Here is a 27,752-nt window from a genome sequence, read left to right on the forward strand (position 1 = left end):
GCGGATCTCCAAAACATCTCCTCCTTCCCACCTGCTCTCATCTGCCACCTGTAAATCCTGTCATGTTACCCGCTGCCTCTGGTGTCATTATTGCTCTCATGGCCCCGTTTGGCTTTGCATGAGGTGCCACTGCACGCGGCTCCAGGACAGTCCCCACTCCCGGGGCCCCCCACGCCCTGACCATCACTCATCGGGACGGTGGGGGTCCATGGATTACCCAAACACATCTCTTTTTGGGGGCAAAACACTAAACTTGTACATACCACGGAGTGTCTGTAAAAGGAGCAGTGCGGACCCAGGGCTCCCCTGCAAGGGCAGTAAAGGAGAATCCTCTGAAACCAGCGGCAGCTCTGCGTGATCTGTTCGCCCCTTGGCCTTGCCACCGTGGCCGTGGGCTCCCATTGCCTCCTGCAGCTTCATGCCACAGGCTCGATGGGCTGCCACAGGTCGGGCTGCCAGGGGTCTGACCAGCTCCTGGGTGTAGCCACGGCGCTGCCAGACACAGAGCAGGGCCACAGGGTCATCCCCAGAGCTGCCCCATGCTGGCGGCACAGCTGACACTGCTGGGAGGTCAATGTGGGTGCAGCACTGGACCCCTCCTTTTGGGGAGGGGGTGCTGTGGGGGCTTCTGAGCATTGCTTGTAGGACGACAGACCTGTCCCTTCATCAGTGGGGCTCTGGACTGGGCAGGGACGCTGTCCTCCATGGTACTGTTCCCACGTCTGCTGCTCCCACTGCCGGTGCTGTGGCCTCTGCCCGGCGTGGGCTCTGCTGTGGGCACTCTCTTTGGGCAGTGGGGGCTGTTGTGGGTGGATGGCAGCGGTCAGCTGTGAGGCTGAGGGGCTTTGGGGGGTTCAGGATGTGACGGCCTGGCAGCCGCTGGTAGGGCAGCAGCGTTCAGAAGGGAAAGCCTGGCAAACCCGGGGACATCAGTGCGGCCACTGGCACGGGTGGCTCGAGGGGTCTGTCCAGCCCAGTGGTGCAGGTGCCACTGCACAGCCCAGGCTGGGACACCCCGAGCATGAGGCTCATCCCGCAGCAGTGCCAGGAGCCCCAGGCACTGTGCCAGAGCTGTCAGGACCTTGCCGGACCCCTGCAATGTCTAGCGGCTGGTGGGGTCTCTACTGTGCCCGGACCAGCCAAGCATGTCAGCAGCCTGAGTGGGGCTGGCTGGGACAGATGGCGGTGGCTGGGTAGGACGTTAATTGCATTGTCCATCAGCAATTAACCTCAGCGTCCGTCTGTCCCCACGGGAGTGGGATGTGGCCGTTAGGTGCAGCTGGGCCAGGGGGACTCAGGGGGGCTCCAGGCTGCTGAGGCCATTGGGGAGGCTCAGGAGAGGTCCCAGAACAGCAAGACGTTCCCCCAGGTGACACAAGCTGCTTGGGGCCCTGCCCCACCAGATATTTCCTTGTGTCCCCCAGATCTTCCCTGCTCCCCCAGATATTCCTTGCTTACCTCCCAACTCCTCCCTCAGGGTGAGTAACCTTTGCTAAAGCTCATGAGACCACCAAGAGCCCTCTTACCCATGGCCCAGTCCCATGGCATGGCCTGGAAGCCCCTCATCCCCCTACCACCCGGTACTGGTGGGGTCCATCTCTGTTTCCTGGTGAGAAACACCCCTGCTCCCCACATCCGTGTGCCAAGGGGGTCCCTATTCCCCACACCCCTTCGACCCTGTGCCCCTGGCATGGGGATGCTCCTCGGCATGCCTAAGGCAGTGGGATCCCCCCGCAGTGGCTGGCAAAGGGGTGCAGGAGGGTGAGGAGGGGGATGCCCTAAGATCCAGGCTGACTGCTCCTGGGGTGAGCCAGCCTTTCCCCCACACAGCACAGTGTCCCCTGTCCGTGGATACTCTTCATCCTCTTGTGCCACTCCGTGTCAGCCCCCTGCCCCACTGATACCCCTGTCCCTCCCACAGCCCCCTCAGCACCATGCGCTGGGGGTGACCGGGCCAAACTCAGTCACCATGGAGAACTCCGTGATATTCCCCATTTTAATGCCCTGCATGTCATCCTGCCCTGCTGCTGCGGAGGCTGGAGCTAACCGGAGTTAAACCATCCCTCAGCATCGCGGTGGCACGGGGGACACCGGTCCTGGAGGGGTCCCTCGCTCCTCCGGCGTTTGCCCACCGCCCTCCGGGGCGTGAGCGGCAGCACCGCCCCGTCCTGGCCGCGGTCCGTCGCTCGGGACCCGTGGCCGCTGTCCCCGGCCCTGCTGGCACCGAGCCGCTGCCAGCTCCCTGTGCCCACCGCCCCGGGCGCTGCTGGCTCGGCCCCGCCGCGCCGGGAACGCTCTGTACAGCTTCTCCACAAAGACGGACCGGCCTCTCCCACGCCCCCCTCCTCACGGCCGGGACCCCGAGCCCCCCCGGCCGTGCCGCTGGGGCTCGGAGCCCGGTGCGCCGGCCAAGGGCGGCCGTGCCCCGTGCGAAGCGCTGCCGCCTCCGTGCCCCTGTGCCGGGGGCTGTGCCGGTGGATCCCCCCGGCCGCGGGGCGAGCGGGGACGGTGCTGCCCAGGGGCTGCAGCCGCTGCCGGGCACCGGCGGTCCCCAGAGCCCGGGGCCAGACCGGCGGAGCGCGGTGGTGCGGTGTGGGCAGCGCGGTGCGGGACCTCAGCGGCAGCGGGAGATGCTCTCGGGCAGCTCCAGCGCTGTTTGTTCCGCTGGCACGCTCTGAACCGTGTCCGGGGCAGGCGGAGGCTGTGGGACCCTCCCGGGCATGAGGGCACCCAGAATGTCCCAGCACCCGCTTGGGGTTCGCTGCTCCTCGCGGTCTCGTGTCTCTTGGCACGTCCCGGCCGGAGCAGCCGGTGCAGCCGTGCTGGCACCATCTCTGGGGCAGGCTGGCAGTGATCATTGGAGCTCCAGCCCCAGCCGCACCAGCCCAGGCTGAGATTGAGCTGGAAGAGCGTTTCCAGTGCTGTTACTGTCTGCCCACCTGCGGCAGCATCCTCCACCTGCCAGGTTCTCTGCACCCAAGGAGGTTCCCTGCCCTCTGGCAGCAGGACTGGCGTTGTAACACTGCTGTCCCGCCCTGGGATGAGGGCTCAGCGTGGGGCACACAGGACCAGGGACCACCAGCGTGGGGCAGGAGGGCTGTGGGACCACCTGTGGCTGCACTGGAGCTGCCACGAGCCTCGATGGCCCCAACTGCCATCCTGCTCCCTCCCTGGACATGCCTGGGCAGGGGGAAGCAGGGCACTGCAGATGGCTTATCCAGCTGGTGGGTGGCACTGCTGCCAGTGCTGGGGCTGGTGGCCACACTGTGGGTGCGTGGGTTGGCTGGGGCCCCACTGATGGCATGGTGACAGCAGTGTCTGCTGTGAGCACATGTCCCCTGAGTGTCCCCAACGGGACTGAGCCCTGCTGGCACTCTGACCATGAGGAGCTGCTGCAGCACCGGCACCAAACACCTGCCTGATGCCTCTTCCCCTCATCCAGGGAATTCACAGCTGCTGCTGGTGGGGTTCCTGACCAGAGCCTGGCTGAGGTTCCTTCTGCAGCAGACATATCCCAGGCCCTCCCAGCCCCCTTGTGCTGCAGTTCCTGCTCAGCTGCCTTATGTCACCTTCCCTGTGTCCATCCATGGCAGCATCACCGTGTCCCTCCTGCACCACGGCGTTTTATCTCCCATTTATCCAGCCCACATTCCCTGGCTGTTCTCCTGGTACAATATCCTGTGTGAGATGTGGTCGTGTCCTTGCTTAGGTCTTGGGCCCGTCACCACCTTCATGGCATCCCTGTGGCTGTGCCCCATTTCCCTCACAGGATGCACCGTGGTGTCTCCCCCTCCTTGTGCTCAGCCAGGTGACCTGACTTTATTAATCACCAGCAACCAGTTAATTACAGTGCTCCCGGGCTGTGGGAGCAGCAACCCTCTCAGCCTTTGGGTGCAGGCTTGGTGTGATCCCTCCTGCCAGCCCCGCTCTCTCCTGGGGCACAAAGTAACTGCTGCCTGTTCATGCCCTGTGTCCATGCCAGGGCACTGCTGGTTTGTACATCTTGGTGCTTGCCTGGCATCCTCTCCCATGTGTTGTGGCGAAGTGGCTGCATTTGCAGCACCCGAGGAGCTCTGGTCTGAGCCACCACTGCTCCGTGCCAGCGCAGGGGGTTTTCTATGGGTCACTTGGTAATTTTCTGCTGGGGGTCAGTCTGCTGTGGGTCCATTTGCCATGGCTTGGTTTGGGTTTAGCCAGGGGCTGGACCAAGGCTCTGAGAGCAGGTGAAGGGACCCCGGGGTTACCAGATGTACTCCGAGAGGCAGCAGGGTGAGATCTGGGAGAGATCCCAGCTGAAAGAGGTTGGGAAATCGAGGCACCGCAGGAACACAGAGGAGGTGGAGCCAAGCCAAACCCCACAGGTACTGGTGATGGCTGGAGCACAGGACGGACGGGGGATCCTGGCCAGGGGATGTTCCAGCTGGTGGGGATGGGCTCTCCCTGGGGAGACACAACAACGCTCCAAACCTCCACGCTGGTGTGCCAGGGGCAAGGCTGTCCCCTCCCCTCTGCCAGGACCCGGTGCCCTGTGCCCACCGCCCCTCTGCTGTCCTTGCAGGTGCACCGTGCTGCAGGAAACACCGGAGATGGTGTGGAGGGGTCGCCATGGGACAGGGAGGAGATGGAGAGGTACGGACACCGCTGGGCGCTGCCAGATGGGCCGTGTGGGGAGCTGCAGGTGTGCCCAGGTGTCTGCACCCTTATGGGGAGCTGGTGAACCCTGCACTGGAGTCTGGGCCAGCGCCGGCGTGGGGAGGGCGTGGGGCAGCAGGGTGGCAGGGAGCACGGCCCTGAGCTGGGGTCCGGGCGGTGTGGCGAGGGGGGACAGTGGCCGTGTCCCCACAGGTGGTGTGTCTCTGCTCTCTCCCCAGAGCCTGTCTGCGCTCAGAGCAGAGACTGGAGGTGCAGGAGCAGCTTCTCGCCCTGCGGCACTGGCTGGACGCTGTGGAGAAGCGGCTGCTGGCGCTGCCAGAGCCCGGCACGGCCCTGCAGGTAACGTCTGGCCCTGGGGTGTGACTGGGCCGTGCAGAGCCGGGCAGGACCAGCCCACGTCTGCACCGAGGCTGGTGAGGTCTTGGTCCCTGCAAGGACAGGGGGTGTGAGGCTGTGCGTGGGGTGTACAGTGGGCACAGGGGGTGTGAGGCTGTGCGAGGGGTGTACAGCCGGGCACAGGGGGTGTGAGGCTGTGTGAGGGGTGTACAGCCGTGCACAGGGGGTGTGTGGCTGTGCGTGGGGTGTACAGTGGGCACAGGGGGTGTGAGGCTGTGCGTGGGGTGTACAGTGGGCACAGGGGGTGTGAGGCTGTGCATGGGGTGTACAGCCGTGCACAGGGGGTGCGTGGCTGTGTGAGGGGTGTACAGCCGGGCACAGGGGCTGTGAGGCTGTGCGTGGGGTGTACAGCTGGGCACAGGGAGTGCGTGGCTGTGTGAGGGGTGTACAGCCATGCACAGGGGGTGTGAGGCTGTGTGAAGGGTGTACAGCCGGGCACAGGGAGTGTGTGGCTGTGTGAGGGGTGTACAGCCGGGCACAGGGGGTGCGTGAGGGGTGTACAGCCAGGCACAGGGGGTGTGAGGCTGTGCGTGGGTTGTACAGCCATGCACAGGGAGCATGCCCTTGCCAGGGCAGGTCGGATGTGTGCCCACGCACTGGCTGCGCAGCCGTGTGCTGCTGTGCCCCCTGCCCAGGCACGGAGGGGCAGTGGGGGCTGCCGACAGCCCCCTCCTTGCCGCCCCGCTTGCAGCCCCTCGCCGGCTCCTTTTGTTCGAGGCCTGGCCGGCACACGGGCTCCCTCGGCACACATGACGGCACAAACTGAAAGGGCCATTCATCCCGGCCCCGGCGCAGACAAAGCCGAGGCCGCACAGAAACCCACCCGGTTCCCGGGATCTGAGGCTGTGGATTCCAGCCGACCGCTCCCGCCCGGTGCCCCGCGCCGGGCTCCCCTGCCCGGGGCGCCCGTGCCACCCCGAGCCCGGTACCTGGGGCTGCGGAGCGTGCCGGGCGAGCTGCCGGCGGTGGCTCTGAGCAAAGGGCTGGATCCTCACCGCCTGCCCGGCTTCTGCCTGGCAGGTCCCGGCTGTGCTCTGAGGGGGCTGTGGGGTGACTGCAGTACCGTGGGGCTCAGAGCCGTGCCGGGTGCCGAGCAGCTCGGTGCCAGCAGTGGAAGGTTCCAGAGCCATGCGGCGAGGATGATGCGGGGCTGCTGCAGGACGGTGCTGAGCCACCGCGGCCCTGGCAGATGCTAATTCCCCGCAGCGTCTCTGGCAGCAGACAAAGCCCCCGGCCCCGCCGCTCCCAGGAGACCCCAGGGAGCCCCATCCATCAGCGTGGCCGACGCGCCTGCAGCGGCCCCCCGGCTCCCGGGGCCCAGCAAGGGGCACCCGTGCGGCTCTGTGGGGCAGGATCCAGTCCTGGGGGGCGCTCAGTGCATGGGAGGCCGCAGCACTGGAGCTGAGCCAGGGCAGGATGGGGATGGGGATCACACCATGGGCAGGATGAGCCCCTGGCTGGGCACCTCCGGCTGCCCCCTGGTCCCTCCAGCACCCAGGGTGGCAGTGGGGTGGGGTGGGGGGGTTCTGGAGACCCAGGCCTGCAGCACCCTGGCTCTCAGGGTGGGCTTCAGTTTAGCATCTTAGCAGCCGGGCCTGGCCCCCCCAGCCCAGCCCTGCCCTGCTTCACTGAGCCCCCCGGGACCCTGGCTGAGGGGTCCCTGCACCCAAAGAGCCCCAGGGAGCGGGGCCAAGCCCCTCAGTGACCACAGCATCCACTGCCAGGGGGCCAGAGCCAAGGTGGGGGCTGCAACCCCAGAACTGGGGGGGCCGTGGGGCTGTGACGCCGTGGGGCTGTGACACCGTGGGGCTGTGACGCCGTGGGGCTGTGCTGTCCTGGGGCGCGCTGGTGCCGGTGCAGGTGCAGGGCAGCAGCAGGTGGCAGTGAGGTTATGGTGCAGGTGCCGGTGTTAATGCTGGTGCTGGTGTCGCACAGGTGCCGGTGCCGGTGCGGGCAGTCGCCCCCCCGGACGGCGCGGGGCGGGCGGTGGGCCGGCACCGCCCCTCCCCCGCGGGATGGCTGCGGGGCCCCGGGGGTTTCCCCGGTAACGGCGGCGATCGGCTCCCGGAGGGTTAACGGGGGCGGCGGTGTGTCCGGGGTCAGACCAGCTCCGCCGAGCCGGGCCGCTGTCGGTGCGAGGGTCTCCGCCCGGTGCCCCCCGCCCCGCGCTCCCCCCGCGCCGCGGGCGCGGCGCACAAAGGCGGCGGGGCCGGGGCGGCGGTAACGGGGACCGAGCCTCCCCCCGCCGCCTCCGCCCCGCTCCCCCGCACGGGCCGGGCCCCCCCGGAGCGGTAACGGCGGCGGCGGCGCCCCCGGCCCGGCCCCATGGACGCCCGAAGTCGCCGAGGGGTGAGTGCGGGGCGGGGGCTCCGCGCGGGTTCGGGACCGCGGCGTGTGCGGGGCCGGGCGGGGTCCGTGTCCCGCAGCCCCGCGGGGCGGGTGGCGCGGGTCGGGGTCTCCCCGGGTCACCCCGCGCCGTGGCCCACCCACCCGCGCAGCCCCCAGACACGCGGGGCGGGGTGCGGTGGGGTGGGAGTGCGATGCCCCGCGGGGCTGCGCCCACCGGGGCGGCACATCGGGAACCTGCCGTGGGTGTGTGTCCCGCGGGGGTCGTGCCCGTGGCGTGCTCCACGGCGTGTTGGGCCGAGCGTGGGGGCTCAGGGCACCCACGGTACCCCGGTGCCCACCAGGGGCACGGCCATGGTGGGTGAGTGTGGGTGCACGTGCGGTCCCCACGCGTGTGCGGGGCTGCTACAGGTGTGTGTCGTGTCACGGCTGATGCAGGCGTGGGGGTCCTGTCACTGACCCCCCCTGCCCCCAGCAGGGGTACGAGCGTGGGGTCTGCCTGTCGGGGAGTGTGTGCACACGGGTGGGAGTGAGTATGTGTGCGTGTGTTTGCACACGTGTGCGGTGTGTGTGCGTGTGTTTGCACACGTGTGCGGTGTGTGCGTGTGTTTGCACACGTGTGTTTGTGTGTACACACGTGCACAGGGGCGTGTGCCCAGGGCCGGGGGTGAGGCCGGGGGTAGCAGCACTGCGGCTGCGGCGCGGGGGCTGCCGAGGGAGGGTCTTACCGGGTCACGCCGGGGATTTATGGCTGCGGCAGGGCTTGCAGGCTGGAGAGGCCACCTGCCTGTCCCCCGCCTGTCCCCCGGCTGCTGCTCCCACCGCCCCCAGCCCCCCGTCCCCCCGGGCAGATGCTCCTCTCTCGCTGCTCCTGTTAATCCAACGGCACGGGGCGATGCCGGGCGGGAGCATCTGCCTTTCCCCAGTGCCTGGCGCTGCTGCCACTGCCGCCTCCTCTGCTGAGACGCGTAGGACAGGCACCCTGGGCTCTACCGAGGGTCCCTCGAGGTCCCCTCCCTCCGCCAGGCCCCGGTGACAGCCAGTGTCCCATCTCCCTGTCCCAGTACTCTGGCTCTGGGCACCCTTTGTGGGGGACAGGACCCCAAAGACCGGAGCGTGAGGTGTGGCAGCACCGTGGAGCGAGGAGGGTGACCCGAGCGCAGGCCAGCGGCATTTGGGGGCCCCGCGGTGGCCCCGGTAACGCAGATCCCCTGGCTCATTGCAGGCCGGGATTTGAGGCGGGGGCCCGGCGCCCACGCCATGGGGAACTCGGTGAGCCGGCCCAGCTGCCTGGGCGAGAAGAGCCGGCGGCCGGAGGAGCTCCTGCGGGAGCCAGGGCTGGACACGGGGCAGCCATCTGCCGGAGGTGTCACGGAGGCCTGGCCGGGGCTGCTGGAGAAGGCGCCGGTGCCGGTGGAGAACGGCTGGAGCCCGGGGCCCGGTGCCATCCCGAGCCGGCCGGGCAGCCCGGTGCTGAGGCGCAGCCAGTCCGAGGTGGCGGTGCAGAACGGGGGTGCAGCCGGAGTTCCCGTGAGGGGGCAGGTGGGGGGCGCAGCCTGGACCCCCCCCCGGGCCAGCGTTCCCCGCAGCACCTGGTCCTGGAAACCCGTCACCACCCGGGAGGTGACAGAGGTGACGGAGGTGACCGAGACCATCGTGACGGAGATCGTGGAGGTGACCGAGTACCCGGCGGGTGAGAAGGGTGGCGAGCCCGTGGTCACCCGGACGGTCACCGTGCTGACGGAGTGCGTGGGGGAGCTCACTGCTGCTGGCTGCGCCGGACACACAGATGCCACTGAGGTGACCGATGGACAGAGAGCCTTGCTGGGAGGACACCGTGCCAAGCTCTGTGCCGCAGGGCTGCCCTCCAGCGTGGTTTTCTCCGCAGCGAGTCTTGACCTTCGTGTCCCTTGGCCAGGGCTCGTGTGGAGTTGTTGTCTGTGCCCTGGCATGGGCTGGGCAGCACTGCTCGTGCTGGGCACCCGGCCTGGTGCTGTAGGACAGGGATCTCCCTTCCCTCAGCTTTGGCTGGGGGGGCCATGGGTCCAGCAGGGTCCAAACAGCACCGGGTGCGCAGCCCCTGCTTTGGGGAGCGCTGTGAAGGATGCCAGGGAGGACCCCACGGGCTGGACAGGGTCCCGCTGTCGCTGGTGTCACCTCGGGGACAGGGCCCGGTGTGAGGGCTGCTGCCCAGCCCCATACCCACCCTCCACCTGCCCACATGGGCAGCTCAGCCACCTCTCCCCACAGGTGTCCTCACGGGCTTTCCCTGCCCCAGAGGAGGCAGCGGACCGGGGCCAGGAGACGCTGGAGCGGCTGCTGGCCTGGGTGGCCGACATGGAGGAGTTGGTGAGCAACCAGAAGCCGCCGTCGGCGGAGGCGAAGGTGGTGAAGGCGCAGCTGGAGGAGCAGAAGGTCAGCAGGGCCAGCCGGCGTGCCCGCCCACGCGTGCCCCGGCCGGGGATTAGGGGGCTGGGGCTCAAGCGGGCTGTGCCGGGGCGGGAGGGATGCACCAGGGTCCCCAGCACAGAGCTGTGTCCCCCGTCCCTGCAGCTCCTGAAGCGCCTGCTGGAGGAACGGCGGCCGCGTGTGGAGCTCGTCCTGCAGGACAGACTGACGGCACAGGGCTCGGGCAGTGCCGGCATCCTCAGCCTCGGGGAGAGGTGGGACAAGCTGATGCAGGAGGCTGAAGCCAGGTGGGTCAGGGGCCAGGTGCTCCTCCCTGGGCTGGCATCCCCATCCCGCTGGTGTCCCCCGCATGGAGTCTCCGTGACACCCTGATGTCCCCATGCTCTGCCCCGCTGGCGCTGGGGCCACCACGATGGAGGGACCGTCCCCGTGCGTGTGCTGGGGCTGCACAGGAGCAGCAGATCCAGGGCTGTACAGAGTCTGTCACACAGCCCTTCCCACTGGCCCCTCCGTGGGGACCCTGGCCCCTCTGTGGGGACCCTGGCCCCTCTGTGGGGACACTGTGTCCCTCGCTGCAGGGCAGCACGGGGCGTGGGCACTCTGCTGTGGGGGAGAGGGGCCTTTCAGGCTGGGCCCTCGGTGTCAGGGTCTGCCACTGCCCGGCTCACCAGCCCTCCCGGCGCAGGTACAGCTGCCTGGAGCGGATCCTGCCAGCAGCCCAGGGCTTCCAGGAGGCCGTAGACGCCTTCCAGGAGTGGCTCGGTGCCACAGAGCGGCAGCTGGCCCAGCTCTGGCGTGCCGATGGCTGTGTGGGCCGCGTGCAGGACGCCCACCAGCAGACCCAGGTGGGCACAGGTTGGGTGTGGGGTGGGCACAGGGTGGACACGGGCACCTGTGTCATCGCTGGTCGCTGCTCCAGGCCCTCTGTGAGGAGATCCGCGGGCGGCTGGGAGAGCTGGATGGCGCCCTGGAGAGCGGGCAGCGGGTCCTGGAGCTGGTGACAGGTGAGTGGCAATGGCTGGGAGTGGTGGCCACAGGGTCAGGACCGTGGGACTTGGGATGGGATGAGCACAGACAGCGGCAGCCCAGGCCAGCAAAGCGCCCCACTGGGCACTGGGGGTCCTTGGGGCGTGCTGCTCCCCACTGGGAGCTGTGGTGTGGTGTGAGGGGGGGCAGACAGCTCCCCATGGGATGCCGTGGGGCCAGGGCAGAGCCTGTGGGTCAGAGCTGTGGTGGGACAGGGTTCAGCTGTGGCGAGGTGCAGCTGGGGAGGTGCTGGCAGAGGGATGAGAGGCCAGAGCTGGGTCTGGGAGCAGGAGGAGCGGGGGTAAGAGGGGAAAGGCCAGGACAGTGATTGTCAGGTGGCTGGAAACTGTTGATGTGGCCAGTTCCATGTCCAAAGATGCCAGTGCGGTGGCACTGATGGCAGTGTCGCGCTGCCACAGGGGAGGAGGCCCAGCTGACTCAGGAGAAGATGGAGTCGCTGAGGATGAGGTACCTCATCGTGGGCCAGAGCAGTGCTGACACCGCTCACCGGCTGGGGCAGACCCTGGAGGCCTCGTCTCGCCTGGGCACGGCCCCTGAGGACCTGGCGCTGTGGCTGAGCCGCATGGAGAAGGAGCTGGGCGAGCAGGAGAGCCAGCAGGACGGCCAGGAGCCCTCAGTCACTGCCAGTGACAGGGAGAAGGTGTGGGGCACTGAGCTCCGTGAGCCCGTCACCATTCCCAGCGTCGGTCCCGGTGCGTTCACACCTCCCTGGCTGACGTCTGTCCCTCTGCTGCAGTTTGAGCAGGTCCTGGAGTCCCAGCTCGGCCGTGTGGCTGGGCTGGGGGAGCGGCTGGAGGAGATCGGCCGTGTGCAGCTGGATGCTGAGGCTCTCCGCTCGCAGATCTCCGAGCAGAAGGTGGGTCTGCAGCGGTGCCCAGGGGTCTGGGGGGCACTGGCTTGGCATCCCCATCCCGCTGGCTGCTGCCAGGACCTGGCACCCACCTGTGGCTCCATTCCAGCTGCTGTCCGCCGAGATCCTGCATTGCCGGGGCCTGGTTGAACGCCTGCTGGGGTTCTCGGAGCCGCTGCTGTGCTGCTGCGCCGAGCCCCTGCGACAGCGCCTGCAGGTGAGCCGGGAGGGTGGCGGGGGGACATTGCCAGCGCCCAGGGATGGCTGTGCCCCGTGTCCCTGGCCACGCCGTGACTCCTGTCTCTGCAGCTCTCGGTGCAGGCGCTGCGGGAGCGCACGGAGCAGCTGTCCCTGCGCAGCAGCGCCTGTGCTGTGCAGCTGGAGCACGCCCAGTCCCTCCTCGCTCAGTTCTCTGAGGCCCTCGAGGAGCTGCTGCCCTGGCTGGAGGAGACGCAGGCCCTGGGGGTGCAGCTCTCCCCCAACGCCATCAGCTACGAGGCCTTCAAGGAGCAGCAGGCGCTGCTGCAGGTGTGGGCAGGGCAGGGGCAAACGGGGCTCGCTCAGCCACCCCACAGGCTGGGAGTGGAGAGGTGACAGAATGGGGGTGGCACTGCCATGGGGACTGTCGGGCTGGGACACCCGGCGAACGGGAGTTCTCTGGGAGCAGCCCCGGGTGCACCAGCACATCCCTGTGGGGCGAATCTCATGGGGCACATCCCACCCCAATGCACCCCACGGCTCTTCCTCGCTGCAGAGCCTGCGGGAGGCGATTGCCGAGCACCGGCCGCTGGTGGGGAAGCTGCAGCGCGTGTCGGCGCAGCTGCTGGAGCTGAGCCCAGAGCAGGGAGCCCCGTTCCAGCAGCGCTGGCAGGAGCTGGAGGAGCAGTACGGCCACATCCGCGAGCGTGTGCGCCAGGCCGCGGCTCTGCTGGAGGATGCCCTGCCGCGGTACAGCCAGGTATGGGGCTGGCACTGCCCCGGTGGGGCGCGTCCCCAGGGCCCTGCCAGCGAGTCACCGGGCTGCTCCGCAGCTGTCGGAGCGCATGGACCTGCTGCTGGAGTGCCTGGAGCGGCTGCAGAGCCGGCTGCAGAGCCAGCCCCCCGTCCGCGGCGACGCAGCCCACTTGAGGGAGCAGATCCGCGAGAACAGCCTGGCCCTGGGCGAGCTGGAGAAGCTCGGGGTGGCCCTGGAGGGCATCCGGGCACAGGGCGAGGAGCTGCTGGCCACCATCCAGGCGGTCAGCTCCGACGCCGCGGCCAGAGGTATTGGCATGGAGGGGTGGGCACAGCCTGGCAGAGGCGATCCGTGTCCCTGCCAGGCCCCTGTGTGTGTGGGTGCCCTCGCAGCACCCTGATCCCTGACCCGCTGTGCCCCACAGGGATCCAGGAGCGCACGGCGCAGCTGCTGTCCCAGTGGGGCTGCCTGCGCGGCCGCTGCCAGGAGCAGGAGCGCTGGCTTCGGGAGCTGCTGGCGCTGGCCGAGCGCTTCTGGCACGGCCTGTCTGAGCTGGCCGTGGCGCTCAGTGACACCCAGCAGCTGGTGCTGGGGCTGGAGGAGGCCGGTGGCGAGCCCGAGGCCATCCGGGCGCAGCTGCGCACCATGCAGGTACGGCTGGGCGGGGGCTTGGGCAGTGCCCTGGGCATCTCCCGGCGTGGGCAGTGCCCTGGGCAGCCCCTGGCGTGGGCAGTGCCGTGGGCAGTGCTGTGGGCAGCCCCTGGCATGGGCAGTGCCGTGGGCAGTGCCCTGGCAGCCCCCGGTGTGGTCAGTGCCGTGGGCAGTGCCCTGGGCAGCCCCTGGTGTGGGCAGCCCCTGGCGTGGGCAGTGCCCTGGGCAGCCCCCGGCGTGGGCAGTGCAGTGCCCTGGGCATCCCCTGGTGTGGGCAGTGCCATGGGCAGTGCCCTGGGCAGCCCCTGGTGTGGGCAGTGCTGTGGGCAGTGCCCTGGGCATCCCCTGGTGTGGGCAGCCCCTGGCGTGGGCAGTGCCCTGGGCAGCCCCTGGTGTGGGCAGTGCTGTGGGCAGTGCCCTGGGCATCCCCTGGTGTGGGCAGTGCCATGGGCAGTGCCCTGGGCATCCCCTGGTGTGGGCAGTGCTGTGGGCAGTGCCCTGGGCAGCCCCTGGCGTGGGCAGTGCCGTGGGCAGTGCCCTGGCAGCCCCCGGTGTGGGCAGTGCCATGGGCAGTGCCCTGGGCATCCCCTGGCGTGGGCAGCCCTGAGCCCCCCGTGACCTGCACAGGCCCTGCGGGAGGAGATCGACGCGCTGCAGGGCGAGCTGGACACGCTGGGCAGCCTGGGCGTGGAGCTGATGGCGTCCTGCGGGGACCCTGACAAGCCCGATGTCACCAAGAGCCTGGACGATGTGAGTGTCCTCGGGGCTGGGCTCAGGGAGGGACAAACCCTGGGCATGTGTGGATGGTGCTTGTGGGGGTGACATGTCCCCAATCCCGAGCAGTGCCACTGAGCCCCGCACCCCAGACCCTCACTCCGTGCCTCTGAGCCCCACACAACCCCACTGACCCTGTGCCCAGGCACTCCCGTGGTGTCTCCAGGCCTGGATGTTCCTGTGGTGCCACCCCCGTTCCCCTGCCGCCTCCCTGGCACTAGTGACCCCCACGCCCTGTCCCCCGGGGCACTGCTGACCCCTGTGCCCTGTCCCCTCTGTCCCCCACATCCCATCCCCTCTGTCCCTGGCCCCGCCGTGGCACCACTGACCCCCGTGCCCGGCCGCAGCTCTACTCCTCCTGGCACAGCCTGAGCCGGGCGTGGACGGAGCGGAACGGGCGCCTCGAGGAGCAGCTCCAGGCCGCCCTCAGCTACCAGGACACCATGCAGGTGGGTGCAGGGGGGGCCCTGTCACCCTCCTGTCCCCACTCAGGGGTGTGAGGGACCATGGGGCCCCCCAACCCCGCGTGTTCCCTGTCCCCAGCGGCTGCTGGAGTGGCTGGATGCAGCCGAGCTGCGCATCGCCGAGGAGTTCCTGGTGGGGGGAGACCTGGACATGGTGCAGCAGCAGCTGGCGGAGCTCAAGGTGAGCCAAACCGTGCCAAACCGTGCCGTGCCACACCGCCCTGCTCCCTGGGGGCTGGCAGGGGCAGGGAGGGCAGTGGGCGCTCCAGGCAGAGCGGGGATGGGTTGGGATGGCAGGTCGGGCATTGCCAGGGCACTGGGTAGCCAAATCCTGCCTGGGGTAGCCAAGTCCCGTCCCCCACGAGTCCCTGAGGAGATTGGGCACCCCCACAGGAGCAGCTCAGGGCCGAGGTGCCTGTGCTGTGCCATGGGGTGCCGTGGGGTGCTGTGGGGCCAGGCAGACCCTGCCACCAACCGGTGCCACCTCCCAGGAGTTCAAGCGGGAGCTGTACCAGTGCAAGGTGGATGTGGAGAGCCTGCGGCACCAGGGGGGCGCGGGGCAGGGGGAGCCCCCGGCCACGCTCAGCGACTTCCGCCAGCGCTGGGACCACCTGGAGGAGGAGATCGTCAGCCGGCAGGTGGGGAGGGGGCTCGGGGGGCACAGGGCAGGGCTGGCAGGATGGGTGGGATGCCATGAATGTGCTGGCTGGGCACGTCCTGCGGTTCTGGGGCAGCGTGGGGGGTTGCAAGTGGGTGCTGGGTGTGGGTGCACAGGACTGGTGGGCACTGGGTGGGGGCACAGGGCTGGTGGGCACTGGGTGGGTGTCCAGGGCCGGGTGGGCACTGGGTGGGTGCTGGGTGGGTGTCCAGAACTGGGTGGGCACTGGGTGGGGGCACAGGGCCGTGTGGGCACTGAGTTGGTGCTAGGTGGCTGTCCAGGGCTGGGTGGGCAATGGGTGGGTGCTGGGTGGGTGTCCAGGGCCGTGTGGGCACTGGGTGGGCACTGGGTGGGTGTCCAGGGCCGTGTGGGCACTGAGTGGGTGCTGGGTGGGGGCACAGGGCCAGGTGGGCACTGAGTGGGTGCTGGGTGGGTGTCCAGGGCTGGGTGAGCACTGGGTGGGCACTGGGTGGGGGCACAGGGCCGCGTGGGCACTGGGTGGGCACTGGGTAGGCACTGTGTGGGTGTCCAGGGCTGTGTGGGCACTGGGTGGGTGCACAGGGCTGGGTGGGCACTGAGTGGGTGCTGGGTGGGTGTCCACGGCTGTGTGAGCACTGGGTGGGCACTGGGTGGGTGTCCAGGGCCAGGTGGGCACTGAGTGGGTGCTGGGTGGGTGTCCACGGCTGTGTGAGCACTGGGTGGGTGCTGGGTGGGTGTCCAGGGCCGTGTGGGCACTGAGTGGGTGCTGGGTGGGTGCCCAGAGCTGTGTGGGCACTGGGTGGGTGCTGGGTGGGTGTCCAGGGCTGTGTCAGCACGGGGTGGGCACTGGGTGGGTGTCCAGGGCTGTGTGAGCACTGGGTGGGCACTGGGTGGGGGCACACGGCCGGGTGGGCCCTGAGTGGGTGCTGGGTGGGTGTCCAGGGCTGTGTGAGCACTGGGTGAGCACTGGGTGGGTGCCGAGTGCTCTGTGGGTGCCCAGGGCCAGGGCTGCCCTTGCTCCCCTGACACCACGGCTCTCTCCTGGCAGCACCAGCTGGAGGCAGCGCTGCTGGGGCTGGGGCAGTTCCAGCACCAGCTGGCCGAGCTGCTGCAGTGGCTGAGCCGCACCGGGGAGCAGCTGCGCGGCCCCGCACCCCTGCGCCCCGACCTGCAGAGCTGCGAGATCGAGCTGGCCAAGCACAAGGTGAGGCTGCACTAAGTGGCCTGAGGGACACGCGGCCACAGCCACAGTGGCACTGCCGGGGTGTGTGTCCTGGGGGTCCTGGCCCTGGTGACACCCCAGGGTGGGTGTCTTGGCCATGATGGCACCCCAGGGTGGGTGTCCTGGCTGTGGTGGCACACCCAGGGTGGGTGTCCTGGCTGTGATGACACACTCAGAGTGGGTGTCCTGGCCATGATGACACACCCAGAGTGGGTGTCCCGGCCATGGTGGCACATCAGGGTGGGTGTCCCGGCCGTGATGACACACTCAGAGTGGGTGTCCTGGCTGTGATGACACACCCAGAGTGGGTATCCTGGCCATGGTTGCACCCCAGGGTGGGTGTCCTGGCCGTGATGGCACACCCAGAGTGGGTGTCCCAGCTATGGTGGCATGCCAGGGTGGGGGTCCTGGCCGTGATGGCACACTCAGAGTGGGTGTCCCAGCCATGGTGGCACGTCAGGGTGGGTGTCCTGGCCATGATGGCACACCCAGAGTGGGTGTCCCAGCTATGGTGGCATGCCAGGGTGGGGGTCCTGGCCGTGATGACACACCCAGAGTGGGTGTCCCAGCCATGGTGGCACGTCAGGGTGGGTGTCCTGGCCGTGATGACACACCCAGAGTGGGTGTCCCGGCCCTGGTGGCACGCCAGGGTGGGGGTCCTGGCTGTGGTGGCACACGGGGGTGTGTGTCCTGGCCCTGGTGGCACCCCAGGGTGGGTGTCCTGGCCGTGATGGCACACCCAGAGTGGGTGTCCCGGCCATGGTGGCACATCAGAGTGGGTGTCCCGGCCATGGTGGCACACCCAGAATGGGTGTCCCGGCCATGGTGGCACCCCAGGGTGGGTGTCCTGGCCGTGATGGCACACCCAGGGTGGGTGTCCTGGCCACAGGGCTCTGCCTGGCCCCTCCTCGGGTGCTGTGGCAGCAGGGCTGGGCAGGCTGCAGTGCGGGGACGCGTCCCCTCCCGCGGTGACACCACGGGAGGAATGAGCTGTCTCAGTGCCAGCCCCGTGCCCGGGCACGCTCCTGACGTGCCCGACGCCGGCGAGGCTGCGAGGGCCAGGCTGTCCCTGTGCCAGGGGAGCCGTGCGAGGGGTACCTGTCCCCTCTGCACCTGTCCCGGCCACTCTGCTGCCACAAATCGGCAAATCCTGTGCCCCGCACCCTGCTGAGATCGAAAGCACTGGCACCAGCTTGGAGGCACCCACGGGTGCTGTTCTTGCCCCGTGTGACACCCCCAGTCCCCGGAGCTGTGGTGGCAGAGGTGTCTCGGGGCTTTGCGGGGTGTGGGTGCCCCGGTGCCAGCCCTGACCCCGCCGCTGCACCCACAGGTGCTGCGCACCGACGTGATGTCCCACGCCCGCACGGTGCAGTCGGTGACCGAGGCCGGGCAGGGGCTGCTGCTCTCCAGCCTGGGCGAGAGCGTGGAGGGGCTGCAGCGCAGCCTGCAGCAGCTGGAGCAGCACTGGGAGCTGGTGCGCAGCCAGACCGAGAGCCGGCAGCTGGAGCTGGAGAACAACCTCAGCCAGGTAGGGCCGCGGCACGGCCGCGCTGCCGGACGCGGGGCCGGCGCTGAGCCCCCCCTCGCCCCCAGGTGCAGGACATCACGCTGGAGATCACGGAGCTGCTGCAGTGGCTGGAGCAGGTGGAGCTGCAGCTCTTCTGCTCCAAGCCGGCCTGGGGCCACCCGGACGCCACCAAAGAGAAGCTCAACGCACACCTGGTGAGAACCAGTGCCAGCCTGGGCCCTGCTGCAGGGCTGGCCCCTGGGGTCTGCTGGGCTCTTGGGGGGATGTGTGCCCCAGATCCGCCTTTCTCCACACTGCTGGGCCAGGATCCTTCTCTGCTGCCTCCTCTCCCCTGTCAGAGCCTGGTACCCCTCCCTCAGCTGCTCCAGCTCCATTAGACAGAGCAGGAGACATCCTTGTCCTGTCCCTTGCCCTGAAACTGTTCCTGTCCCCATCCACATCCCTGTCTTCATCCCCTCTCCCTGTTCACTGCGGCTGTCTCCCTTGTCCCCTTTCCCTGTCCCCATGCCTGTTCCCTGTCTGCTTTACCTGACCCCTCTACATCCCCATCTCTGTTCCCATCTCCCTCCCTGTTCCCATCCCCATTCCCATCCCTGTACCTGTCACCCTGCCTGCCCCATCCATATCCTCATCCCTATCCCGATTCCAATCCCTGTCCCCTGTCTGCTTTACCTGACCTGTTCCCATCCCCATTCCCATCCCCGTTCCCATTCCCGTCTCTGTACCTGTCACCCTGCCTGTCCCATCCACATCCCCATCCCCATCCCTGTACCTTCACCCTGCCTGCCCCATCCCCATTCCCATTCCCGTCCCTGTACCTGTCACCCTGCCTGCCCCATCCACATTCTCACCCCTATCCCCATTCCAATCCCTGTCCCCTGTCTGCTTTACCTGACCCATCCCCATCCCTGTTCCCACACCCATCCCTGTACCTGTCACCCTGCCTGTCCCATCCACATCCCCATCCCCGTCCCTGTACCTGTCACCCTGCCTGCCCCATCCACATCCTCACCCCATCCCCATTCCACTCCCTGTCCCCTGTCTGCTTTACCTGACCCATCCCCATCCCCGTTCCCATCCCTGTACCTTCACCCTGCCTGTCCCATCCCCATTCCCATCCCCGTTCCCTGTACCTGTCACCCTGCCATCCCTGTTCCCATCCCCATTCCCATCCCTGTACCTTCACCCTGCCTGCCCCATCCCTGTTTCCATCCCCATCCCTGTACCTGTCACCCTGCCTGTCCCATCCCCGTTCCCATCCCTGTTCCCATCCCCATCCCTGTACCTTCACCCTGCCTGTCCCATCCACATCCTCACCCCATCCCCATTCCAATCCCTGTCCCCTGTCTGCTTTACCTGACCCATCACCATCCCTGTTCCCATCCCTGTACCTGTCACCCTGCCTGCCCCATCCACATCCCCACTCCATCCCCATTCCCCTCCCTGTCCCGGCCCATCCTGCGCGCCGTGCCGGTGCTGACGCCGGTGCCGTGGCGGGTGTCCCGGTGTCCCGGCAGGAGCTGTGCCGGGAGCTGGAGGCGCGGGCCGTGACCTACCGGGGGCTGCGGGAGCGGCTGCAGCGGCTGCTGGAGTCGTGCCGCGCCGGCCGGCCCTGCAGCACCGAGCACAGCCTGCGGCTCCTGGAGCACAAGTGGGAGAGCGTCCAGGCCGAGGCCCAGGAGCGGAAGGTGTGCGGGGTGCTGGGGGGCTGTGACCCCCGGGGGGCTCCCCGTGCCCGGACCGGCTCAGGAGCGGCGGGAGCCCCGTCCCCACCGGTACCCACCGCTGCCCGCAGGAGCGCCTGGCCGAGGGGCTGACGGTCACCACCGAGTTCCACGGCTCCGCGCAGGAGCTGCTGCGCTGGGTGGCCCACGCCGAGGAGCTGCTGGGGTCCCCCGCGCCCCCCAGCTTCGTGCTGGACACCGTCACCGCCCAGATCCAGGAGCACAAGGCAAGAGCCGGCGGGGTGCCCTCGGGGCCGCTTTGTGGAGCTGGGGTTCGCCCTCGGGGCCGCTTTGTGGAGCTGGGGTTCGCCCTCGGGGCCGCTTTGTGGAGCTGGGGCTCGCCCTCGGGGCCGCTTTGTGGAGCTGGGGTTCACCCTCGGGGCCGGTTTGTGGAGCTGGGGTTCGCCCTCGGGGCCGCTTTGTGGAGCTGGGGTTCGCCCTCGGGGCCGGTTTGTGGAGCTGGGGTTCACCCTCGGGGCCGGTTTGTGGAGCTGGGGTTCGCCCTCGGGGAGGTTTGTGGAGCTGGGGTTCGCCCTCGGGGCAGGTTTGTGGAGCTGGGGTTCGCCCGAGGGGCTGGTTTGTGGAGCTGGGGTTCGCCCTCGGGGCCGGTTTGTGGAGCTGGGGTTCGCTCTCGGGGGAGGTTTGTGGAGCTGGGGTTCGCCCGAGGGGCAGGTTTGTGGAGCTGGGGTTCGCCCGAGGGGTCCCGCGTGGCACCTGCGGGGTGCTGGGGCACGTGGGGTGCCCGTGGCAGGCGACACGCGTGTCCCCACGGCAGCGGAGCGAGGCGCTCCTGCCCCATCCCAGCCCGTGCCCGCTGCTCCGCGTCCCGTCCTGGCACGGGCTGTGCCCGGGGGCTCCTCGCCCACCCCAGGACCCTCAGCTGCCCCGTCCCGCAGGCCCTGGTGAAGGAGGCGAACGCCCACGGGGAGAAGCTGGGCGCGCTGGAGGCCGTGGCGGCGCGGCTGAAGGATTTCAGTCGGAAGCAGGACGGGGCCGTCATCCAGAACCTGGTGCTGGCGGCCCGGGAGCGGCTGGGCAAGGTCCTGCAGCGGGCGGCCGAGCGCGGGGCCGTGCTGGAGGAGGCCCGAAAACGCAGCAAGCAGGTACCGGACACAGCCCCGGGCTGGGGAGGGGGTCTGCCCCTTGCTCTGCTTTGGACACGGGCCTGGAGGGACAGGACAAGGGGGAATGTGTTGGTGAGATTGTCGCGGGAAACAAGCTTCATGCTATCATGATCAACAAGTTTCAGTTTATTGGAGTTGATTACAGTTTCTTTATACAAGCACTAATTAGTTCATACCTATTGCAAAAGCAAAGCTCAGGATTGGTTACCCTTCTATTAACACATATATCTCTTTGCGATAAGCCTTGCAGTTACTGTTTCTTTATACTTGATTACTTTTCTGCATATTAAGTAATATTTCATTTTTAACGAGACACCTGTATGCTCAGGGTTGTTGGGAGATATCTGTTTCTCAAGGTTGTTAGGAGACATCTGTTTCTCAAGGGCATCGTTTTCATGCTACAAGTTCCGTATTCTCACACTCCCATCAACTTAATTTTTTCATGTCCCTTGCTGCGCAGCTATTCTTTAGCTAAACTCTCGACAGGAATGGCTTCCCACTCCCAGAGGGCAGGGTTGGATGGGATCTTGGGGAGAATTCTTCCCTGTGAGGGGGGTTCCACGGAGAAGCTGTGGCTGCCCCATCCTCGGATGTGTCCAAGGCCAGGCTGGACGGGGTTTGGAGCAAGCTGGGCTAGTGGCAGGTGTCCCTGCCCATGGCAGGGGGGTGGAACTGTGTGTGCTTTAAGGTCCTTCCAACCCAAACCGTGCCGGGACTGTTGATTCCTGCCGTGGGTCCTCCCTGGAAGGGACCACGCGGCTCCGGTGTTGCCCATGGTGGTGCCCAGGCCTGCCACTCCCTTGTTTGGAGCCCCAGATCTGCTCTAGCCCCCCAGTTCCCTGCGGCCCCCACAGCCCTGCCCTCCCCTGCAGTTCAGCGAGTCCCGGCGGCTGCTTCTGGACTGGATGGACGAGGTGGAGCAGAGCCTGGAGGTGCCGCAGGACGCTGCCACCAGCCAGGAGGAGATCAAGTGCCAGCTGGCTGAGCACAAGGTGGGGCTGCCCCGCTCCTTGGCATGGGGGGTGCAGAACTGGGGTGCTGGGGGCTGCAGAGGGGGATCCCCAGCTCCCAGGGAGGTTCTGGGAGCTGCAGAGGGGGGATCCCCAGCTCCCAGGGAGGTTGTGGGGGCTGCAGAGGGGGGATCCCCAGCTCCCAGGGAGGTTCTGGGGGGCTGCAGAGGGGGGATCCCCAGCTCCCAGGGAGGTTGTGGGGGCTGCAGAAGGGGGGATCCCCAGCTCCCAGGGAGGTTGTGGGGGCTGCAGAGGGGGGATCCCCAGCTCCCAGGGGGAACACCCGTGCCAGGGGGTTTGGACAACTCCCCAGGGCGATCCTGCAGAGTTGGGAGATCCGGGGGGGGGAGTGCTGGGCCAAGGGATACTGGGCGTGTCGGGCATCCCAACTGCCCTTAGGGGAGGAGGGGGTCTCCCCCCATAGCTGGGGGACCCAGCACCCAGCTGTGGGGTGCGTGGGTCCCCGCAGGCATTCCAGAAGGTGCTGCGGGCGAAGCGGCCGGTGTACGAGGCGACGCTGCGGAGCGGGCGGGCGCTGCGGGAGGGGGCACGGCTGCCCCAGGACCTGCAGCCGCTGGAGGAGCTGCTGGGGGAGCTGAAGGAGCGCTGGGATGCGCTGTGCAGCCACGCCGCAGAGAGGTGGGGAGGCACGGAGGAACTGGGATGGCGTGGGAATGAGATATGGGTGGGATGGGATGGGTTGGGATGGGGATGGGATGCAGGTGGGATGGGAATAGGGATGGAAATGGTGCCCCCAGCACTGCTGTGAGGGTTTGGGGTGCACAGGAAGACTCTGCCCACTGCTGTGAGGATTTGGGGTGCACAGGAACACTGTGCCCACTGCTGTGAGGGTTTGGGGTGCACAGGAACCCTGTACCCACTGTGAGGGACTATTTGTTTCTCTGATGTGGCCCTTCTGTAATTCTTCTTTGACCAGTTGTTTGAGGGAACTCAGTTTCTTCTTCTCCAGGGGCCACTGACTCACCCAGACAGGATTGTTAGTTTTCCATGGCAGCTTCAGGGTGACAAGTGCTGTCATAGCCCCTTTCAAAAATCCACTTCCAGCTGTGGCACGATCTGTTCTCTGCTCGCTGTGCAGGTCCCAGGCGGGCACATGGAACTGCCCTTCCTCCCTGAGCATCGTGCCCTGGGATCCCATTCCCAGCATTGCTGGGCTCTGCCCTTGGGGTGCAGCTGGGCCCCATCCTTGTCCGTTATAGTGCTGCCAGGACCTGTCCCTGTCCTCAATGGCACTGCCAGGACCTGTCCCAGTTCATTATGGCACTGCCATGACCTGTCCCTGTCCATAATGGCAATGCCAGGACCCGTCCCTGTCCATAATGGCACTGCCAGGACCTGTTCCTGTCCATTATGGCACCTCCAGGACCAGTCCCTGTCCATAATGGCACTGCCAGGACCTGTCCCTGTCCATTATGGCACCTCCAGGACCTGTCCCTGTCCATAATGGCACTGCCAGGACCTGTCCCAGTCAAAATGGCACTGCCAGGACCTGTCCCAGTTCCATAATAGCACTGCCAGGACCTGTCCCAGTCCACAATGGCACGGCCAGGACATGTCCCTGTCCATTATGGCACTGCCAGGACCTGTCGCTGTCCATTATGGCACTGCCAGGACCTGTCCCGGTTTCACAATAGCACTGCCAGGACCTGTCCCAGTCCATTATGGCACTGCCAGGACCTGTCCCAGTTCCATAATGGCACTGCCAGGACCTGTCCCAGTCCATTATGGCACTACCAGAACCTTTCCCTGTCCATAATGGCACTGCCATGACCTGTCCCAGTCCATAATGGCACGGCCAGGACCTGTCCCTGTCCATTATGGCACCTCCAGGACCTGTCCCTGTCCATAATGGCGCTGCCAGGACCTGTCCCTGTCCATAATGGCACTGCCAGGACCTGTCCCTGTCCATAATGGCGCTGCCAGAACCTGTCCCAGTTCCATAATGGCACCACCATGACCTGTCCCAGTCCATAACAACACTGCCAGGACATGTCCCAGTCCATAACAACACTGCCAGGACCTGTCCCAGTCAAAATGGCACTGCAAGGACCTGTCCCAGTCCATTATGGTGCTACCAGAATCTGTCCCTGTCCATAATGGCACTGCCAGGACCCATCCATGTCCATAATGGCACTGCCAGCTCCATGGATGACCCATGGGTGACCCATGGGGTGCCTCCATGAGATGATCCATAGGGTGCCTCCATAGGGTGGCCCCATGGGTGACCCATGGCGGCTGCTGCAGCGTGTCCCGTGCCCCGGCAGGCAGCACAAGCTGGAGGAGAGCCTGCTCTTCTCGGGCAAGTTCACGGACGCGCTGCAGGCGCTCATGGACTGGCTGTACCGCGCCGAGCCGCAGCTCAGTGAGGACGTGCCCGTCGGAGGGGACCGCGACCTGGTCGGGGACCTCGTGGACAAGCACAAGGTGAGTGACCTGGGCCTGCCGGACCCCAGGAAACCGCGGGCAGTGCCCTCCCTCCCTCCCTCCCTCCCTCTGGGGCAGGACGGGGCATTGCCCACTGGGGTGACCCCTGCTTGTGCCCCTCACCTGGTACTGGGGATCCCACCTGCCCCAGAGCTGGGAAGGGTTTGGGGTGCAGGAGAGCCCTGTGCCCACTGCTGTGAGGGTTTGGGGTGCACAGGAACCCCGTGCCCATTTCTGTGAGGGTTTGGGGTGCAGGAGAGCCCTGTGCCCACTGCTGTGAGGGTTTGGGGTGCACAGGAGCCCTGTGCCCACTGCTGTGAGGGTTTGGGGTGCACAGGAACCCTGTGCTCACTGCTGTGAGGGTTTGGGGTGCACAGGAACCCTGTGCTCACTGCTGTGAGGGTTTGGGGTGCAGGGGAGCCCTGTGCCCACTGCTGTGAGGGTTTGGGGTGCAGGGGAGCCCTGTGCCCACTGCTGTGAGGGTTTGGGGCGCACAGGAACCCTGTGCTCACTGCTGTGAGGGTTTGGGGTGCAGGAGAGCCCTGTGCTCACTGCTGTGAGGGTTTGGGGTGCAGGAGAGACCTGTGCCCACTGATGTGAGGATTTGGGGTGCACAGGAACCCTGTGCTCACTGCTGTGAGTGTTTGGGGTGCACAGGAACCCTGTGCCCACTGCTGTGAGGGTTTGGGGTGCAGGAGAGCCCTGTGCCCATTTCTGCAAGGGTTTGGGGTGCAGGAGAGCCCTGTACCCACTGCTGTGAGGGTTTGGGGTGCAGGAGAGCCCTGTGCTCACTCTGTGAGGGTTTGGGGTACACAGGAACCCTGTGCCCACTGCTGTGAGGGTTTGGGGTGGTGCAGGAGAGCCCTGTGCCCATTTCTGAAGGGTTTGGGGTGCACAGGAACCCTGTGCCCACTGCTGTGAGGGTTTGGGGTGCACAGGAACCCTGTGCCCACTGCTGTGAGGGTTTGGGGTGCAGGGTAACCCTGTGCCCACTGCTGTGAGGGTTTGGGGTGCACAGAAACCCTGTGCCCACTGCTGTGAGGGTTTGGGGTGCACAGGAACCCTGTGCTCACTGCTGTGAGGGTTTGGGGTGCACAGGAACCCTGTGCCCACTGCTGTGAGGGTTTGGGGTGCACAGGAACCCTGTGCCAACCTCTGTGAGGGTTTGGGGTGCAGGAGAGCCCTGTGCCCACTTCTGTGAGGGTTTGGGGTGCACAGGAATCCTGTGCCCACTGCTGTGAGAGTTTGGGGTGCAGGAGAGCCCTGTGCCCACTGCTGTGAGGGTTTGGGGTGCAGGAGAACTCTGTGCCCACCTCTGTGAGGGTTTGGGGTGGTGCAGGAGAGCCCTGTGCCCATTTCTGAAGGGTTTGGGGTGCAGGGGAGCCCCGCTCAGCCGTGGGGTCCCTGTCCCACCCTCCTGCCCTCCCTGCCAGGTGTTCCAGAAGGAGCTGGGCAAGCGTGCCAGCTGCATCAAGACGCTGAAGCGCTCGGTGCGGGACCTGACGCGCGGCAGCAGCAGTGTGGACTCGCAGTGGCTGCAGCGGCAGGTGGAGGAGCTCAGCACCCGCTGGGACCTGGTCTGCAAACTCTCCCTGTCCAAGCAGGCCCGGCTGGAGGCTGCGCTGCGGCAGGTGAGGCCTGGGCTGGGCTGGGGGGGCAACTGGGGAGCCCCCGGTTTGGGGTCTGCAGCTGGGGAACCCCCAGTTTGGGGTCTGCAGCAGCGGATCCCCGGTTTGGGATCTGCAGCAGGGGAACCCCAGTTTGGGGTCTGAAGCAGGGGATCCCCGTTTTGGGGTCTGCAGCAGGGAACCCCTGAGTCGGGGTCTGCAGCAGGGAACCCCTGGGTTGGGGTCTGCAGCAAGGGAACCCCGGGCTGGGGTCTGCAGCAGGGGATCCCCGTTTTGGGGTCTGCAGCTGGAGCACCCGTGTCAGGAGGCTGAGATGCACGTGGGGATGTGGGGTGCTCGGCTGGGCGGTGGCCGTGCTTTGGGGGGGTCTCTGTGGGGTGGTGGGTGGCCGTGTTGTAGGGGGTGCTGTGTGGGGTGCTCGGGTGGTGGGTGACCATGTTTTTGGGGGTCGCTGTGGGGTGGTGGGTGGCTGTGTTTTGGGGGTGGTCTGTGGGTGGCCATGCTTTGGGGGGTGCTCAGGTGGTGGGTGGCTGTGCTTTGGGGGGTGCTCTGTGGGTGGCTGTGCTTTGCGGGGTGCTGTGTGGGGTGCTTGGGTGGTGGGTGGCCGTGTTTTGGGGGTGCTCTGTGGGTGGCTGTGCTTTAGGGGTGCTCTGTGGGTGGCTGTGCTTTGGGGGTGCTCTGTGGGTGGCTGTGCACACTTCCAGGGTGCTCCATGGGCTGCCCAGGCTTGGCGGGTGGCCGTACATTTGGGGTTTGTTTCTGGGCTACCTGGGCGGTTTGGGGCTCTCTGTGGGGTGCCTGGGCTCGGGGTGTGGGGCTGTGGGGTTCTGTCGCAAGGTGCCGTGGCCAGCTGCCAGGCTGGGTGCCTGTTACAGGTGTGAGTCCGTGCAGAGCGCCCGGGGCGGGTGGCTGGGTGGCACAGGGAGGTACTGGAGGGTCAGAGGAAATTGGGTCCTGGTGTAGTGAAACGTGGACGAAAAACCAAAACCCCACAATTCCTATAAAGATCTGTAGGGACGCTGTGTTTGTCACAGCATGTGAGGGATCGTTCCCCTTCAGAGGACATGCGTGCCCCTGAGGACTCCTGATATTTTCATATTACTCCTTACTAATTTACATATGCATGGAATGTCACAATAGCTTTATGCATATTCATTCTGCTGATTTTGTGTTACACTAACAGCTAGTTACACTTGTACTCAGTTTTTTGTCAGAAAGTATAGAAAGAACACCTGGGTCACTTTGCCTTGTCTGTTTCAAGATTCGAGGAGTCTTTCTTATCTTTTCTCTCTTCAGCTTGGAAATTTGCATTCTTTCTCCTCAGCTGGGGCAGTTTTACCAGTGTTGCAAAGTTACCAGACTAAACAGCGTATTTTACTTATGCTAGCAAGCTCAAAGCAGCAGATTTCACCTAAATCCAAACGGATTTCTACCTTGTTGGATTCTCACTCTTAGTAGAGCTGGGTGAGGGGTCTCCCCTCGATCCCGCTGTGGGGTTGGAGCGGGGCTGGCAGCAGCTCTCCCTTGTGCCAGGGCCTTGCCCACCCAGCAGGGCTCAGGGTCTGCCCGGGACGTTCAGGGGCTGGGGGCTCAGGGGCTGGGGGCTCAGGGGCTGGGGGCTCAGGGGCTGGGGGCTGGGGCTGCAGGGTGGGCGCTGAGCAGGTCCCCACTGTGCTGGCAGGCGGAGGAGTTCCACACCCTGGTGCACTCCTTCCTGGGGCGCCTGACCGAGTCGGAGAAGACCCTCAAGTACGGAGTGTTCCCCGAGGAGGAGGCGGCTGTGCAGGAGTGCCAGGCCCAGCTGCAGGTGGGTGCCAGCCCCTGCCAGCCCCCACCAAAGGTTGGCTCCAGCTTTGCCCCAGAACCTCCATCCCTGGGGTCAGCCGGCC

General features: G+C 66.8%; 1 protein-coding gene across 1 annotated transcript in view; it reads left to right on the forward strand.

Annotated features, from left to right (window-relative positions):
- The window catches only part of PLEC (plectin), an 81,290-nt gene that overhangs the window by 47,747 nt on the left and 5,791 nt on the right, over positions 1 to 27,752 (forward strand). Inside the window, exons 35-67 of the mRNA XM_072924331.1 lie at positions 1,222 to 1,273; positions 2,069 to 2,654; positions 4,559 to 4,629; positions 4,872 to 4,992; positions 5,685 to 6,069; positions 7,096 to 7,398; positions 8,621 to 9,195; positions 9,646 to 9,810; positions 9,949 to 10,091; positions 10,490 to 10,649; positions 10,724 to 10,808; positions 11,250 to 11,491; positions 11,588 to 11,707; positions 11,811 to 11,918; positions 12,011 to 12,229; positions 12,456 to 12,659; positions 12,733 to 12,964; positions 13,081 to 13,307; positions 13,935 to 14,057; positions 14,429 to 14,530; positions 14,625 to 14,726; positions 15,037 to 15,183; positions 16,231 to 16,386; positions 17,735 to 17,932; positions 17,998 to 18,126; positions 19,450 to 19,620; positions 19,728 to 19,883; positions 20,553 to 20,759; positions 21,653 to 21,772; positions 22,260 to 22,429; positions 24,076 to 24,235; positions 25,669 to 25,866; positions 27,545 to 27,670. Coding sequence (XP_072780432.1) covers positions 1,222 to 1,273; positions 2,069 to 2,654; positions 4,559 to 4,629; positions 4,872 to 4,992; positions 5,685 to 6,069; positions 7,096 to 7,398; positions 8,621 to 9,195; positions 9,646 to 9,810; positions 9,949 to 10,091; positions 10,490 to 10,649; positions 10,724 to 10,808; positions 11,250 to 11,491; positions 11,588 to 11,707; positions 11,811 to 11,918; positions 12,011 to 12,229; positions 12,456 to 12,659; positions 12,733 to 12,964; positions 13,081 to 13,307; positions 13,935 to 14,057; positions 14,429 to 14,530; positions 14,625 to 14,726; positions 15,037 to 15,183; positions 16,231 to 16,386; positions 17,735 to 17,932; positions 17,998 to 18,126; positions 19,450 to 19,620; positions 19,728 to 19,883; positions 20,553 to 20,759; positions 21,653 to 21,772; positions 22,260 to 22,429; positions 24,076 to 24,235; positions 25,669 to 25,866; positions 27,545 to 27,670 — 6,263 coding nt within the window. The remainder of the gene's footprint in view (positions 1 to 1,221; positions 1,274 to 2,068; positions 2,655 to 4,558; positions 4,630 to 4,871; positions 4,993 to 5,684; positions 6,070 to 7,095; positions 7,399 to 8,620; positions 9,196 to 9,645; positions 9,811 to 9,948; positions 10,092 to 10,489; positions 10,650 to 10,723; positions 10,809 to 11,249; positions 11,492 to 11,587; positions 11,708 to 11,810; positions 11,919 to 12,010; positions 12,230 to 12,455; positions 12,660 to 12,732; positions 12,965 to 13,080; positions 13,308 to 13,934; positions 14,058 to 14,428; positions 14,531 to 14,624; positions 14,727 to 15,036; positions 15,184 to 16,230; positions 16,387 to 17,734; positions 17,933 to 17,997; positions 18,127 to 19,449; positions 19,621 to 19,727; positions 19,884 to 20,552; positions 20,760 to 21,652; positions 21,773 to 22,259; positions 22,430 to 24,075; positions 24,236 to 25,668; positions 25,867 to 27,544; positions 27,671 to 27,752) is intronic.

This window comes from Taeniopygia guttata, chromosome 2 (genome assembly GCF_048771995.1).
Source record: "Taeniopygia guttata chromosome 2, bTaeGut7.mat, whole genome shotgun sequence".
NCBI lineage: Eukaryota > Metazoa > Chordata > Aves > Passeriformes > Estrildidae > Taeniopygia > Taeniopygia guttata.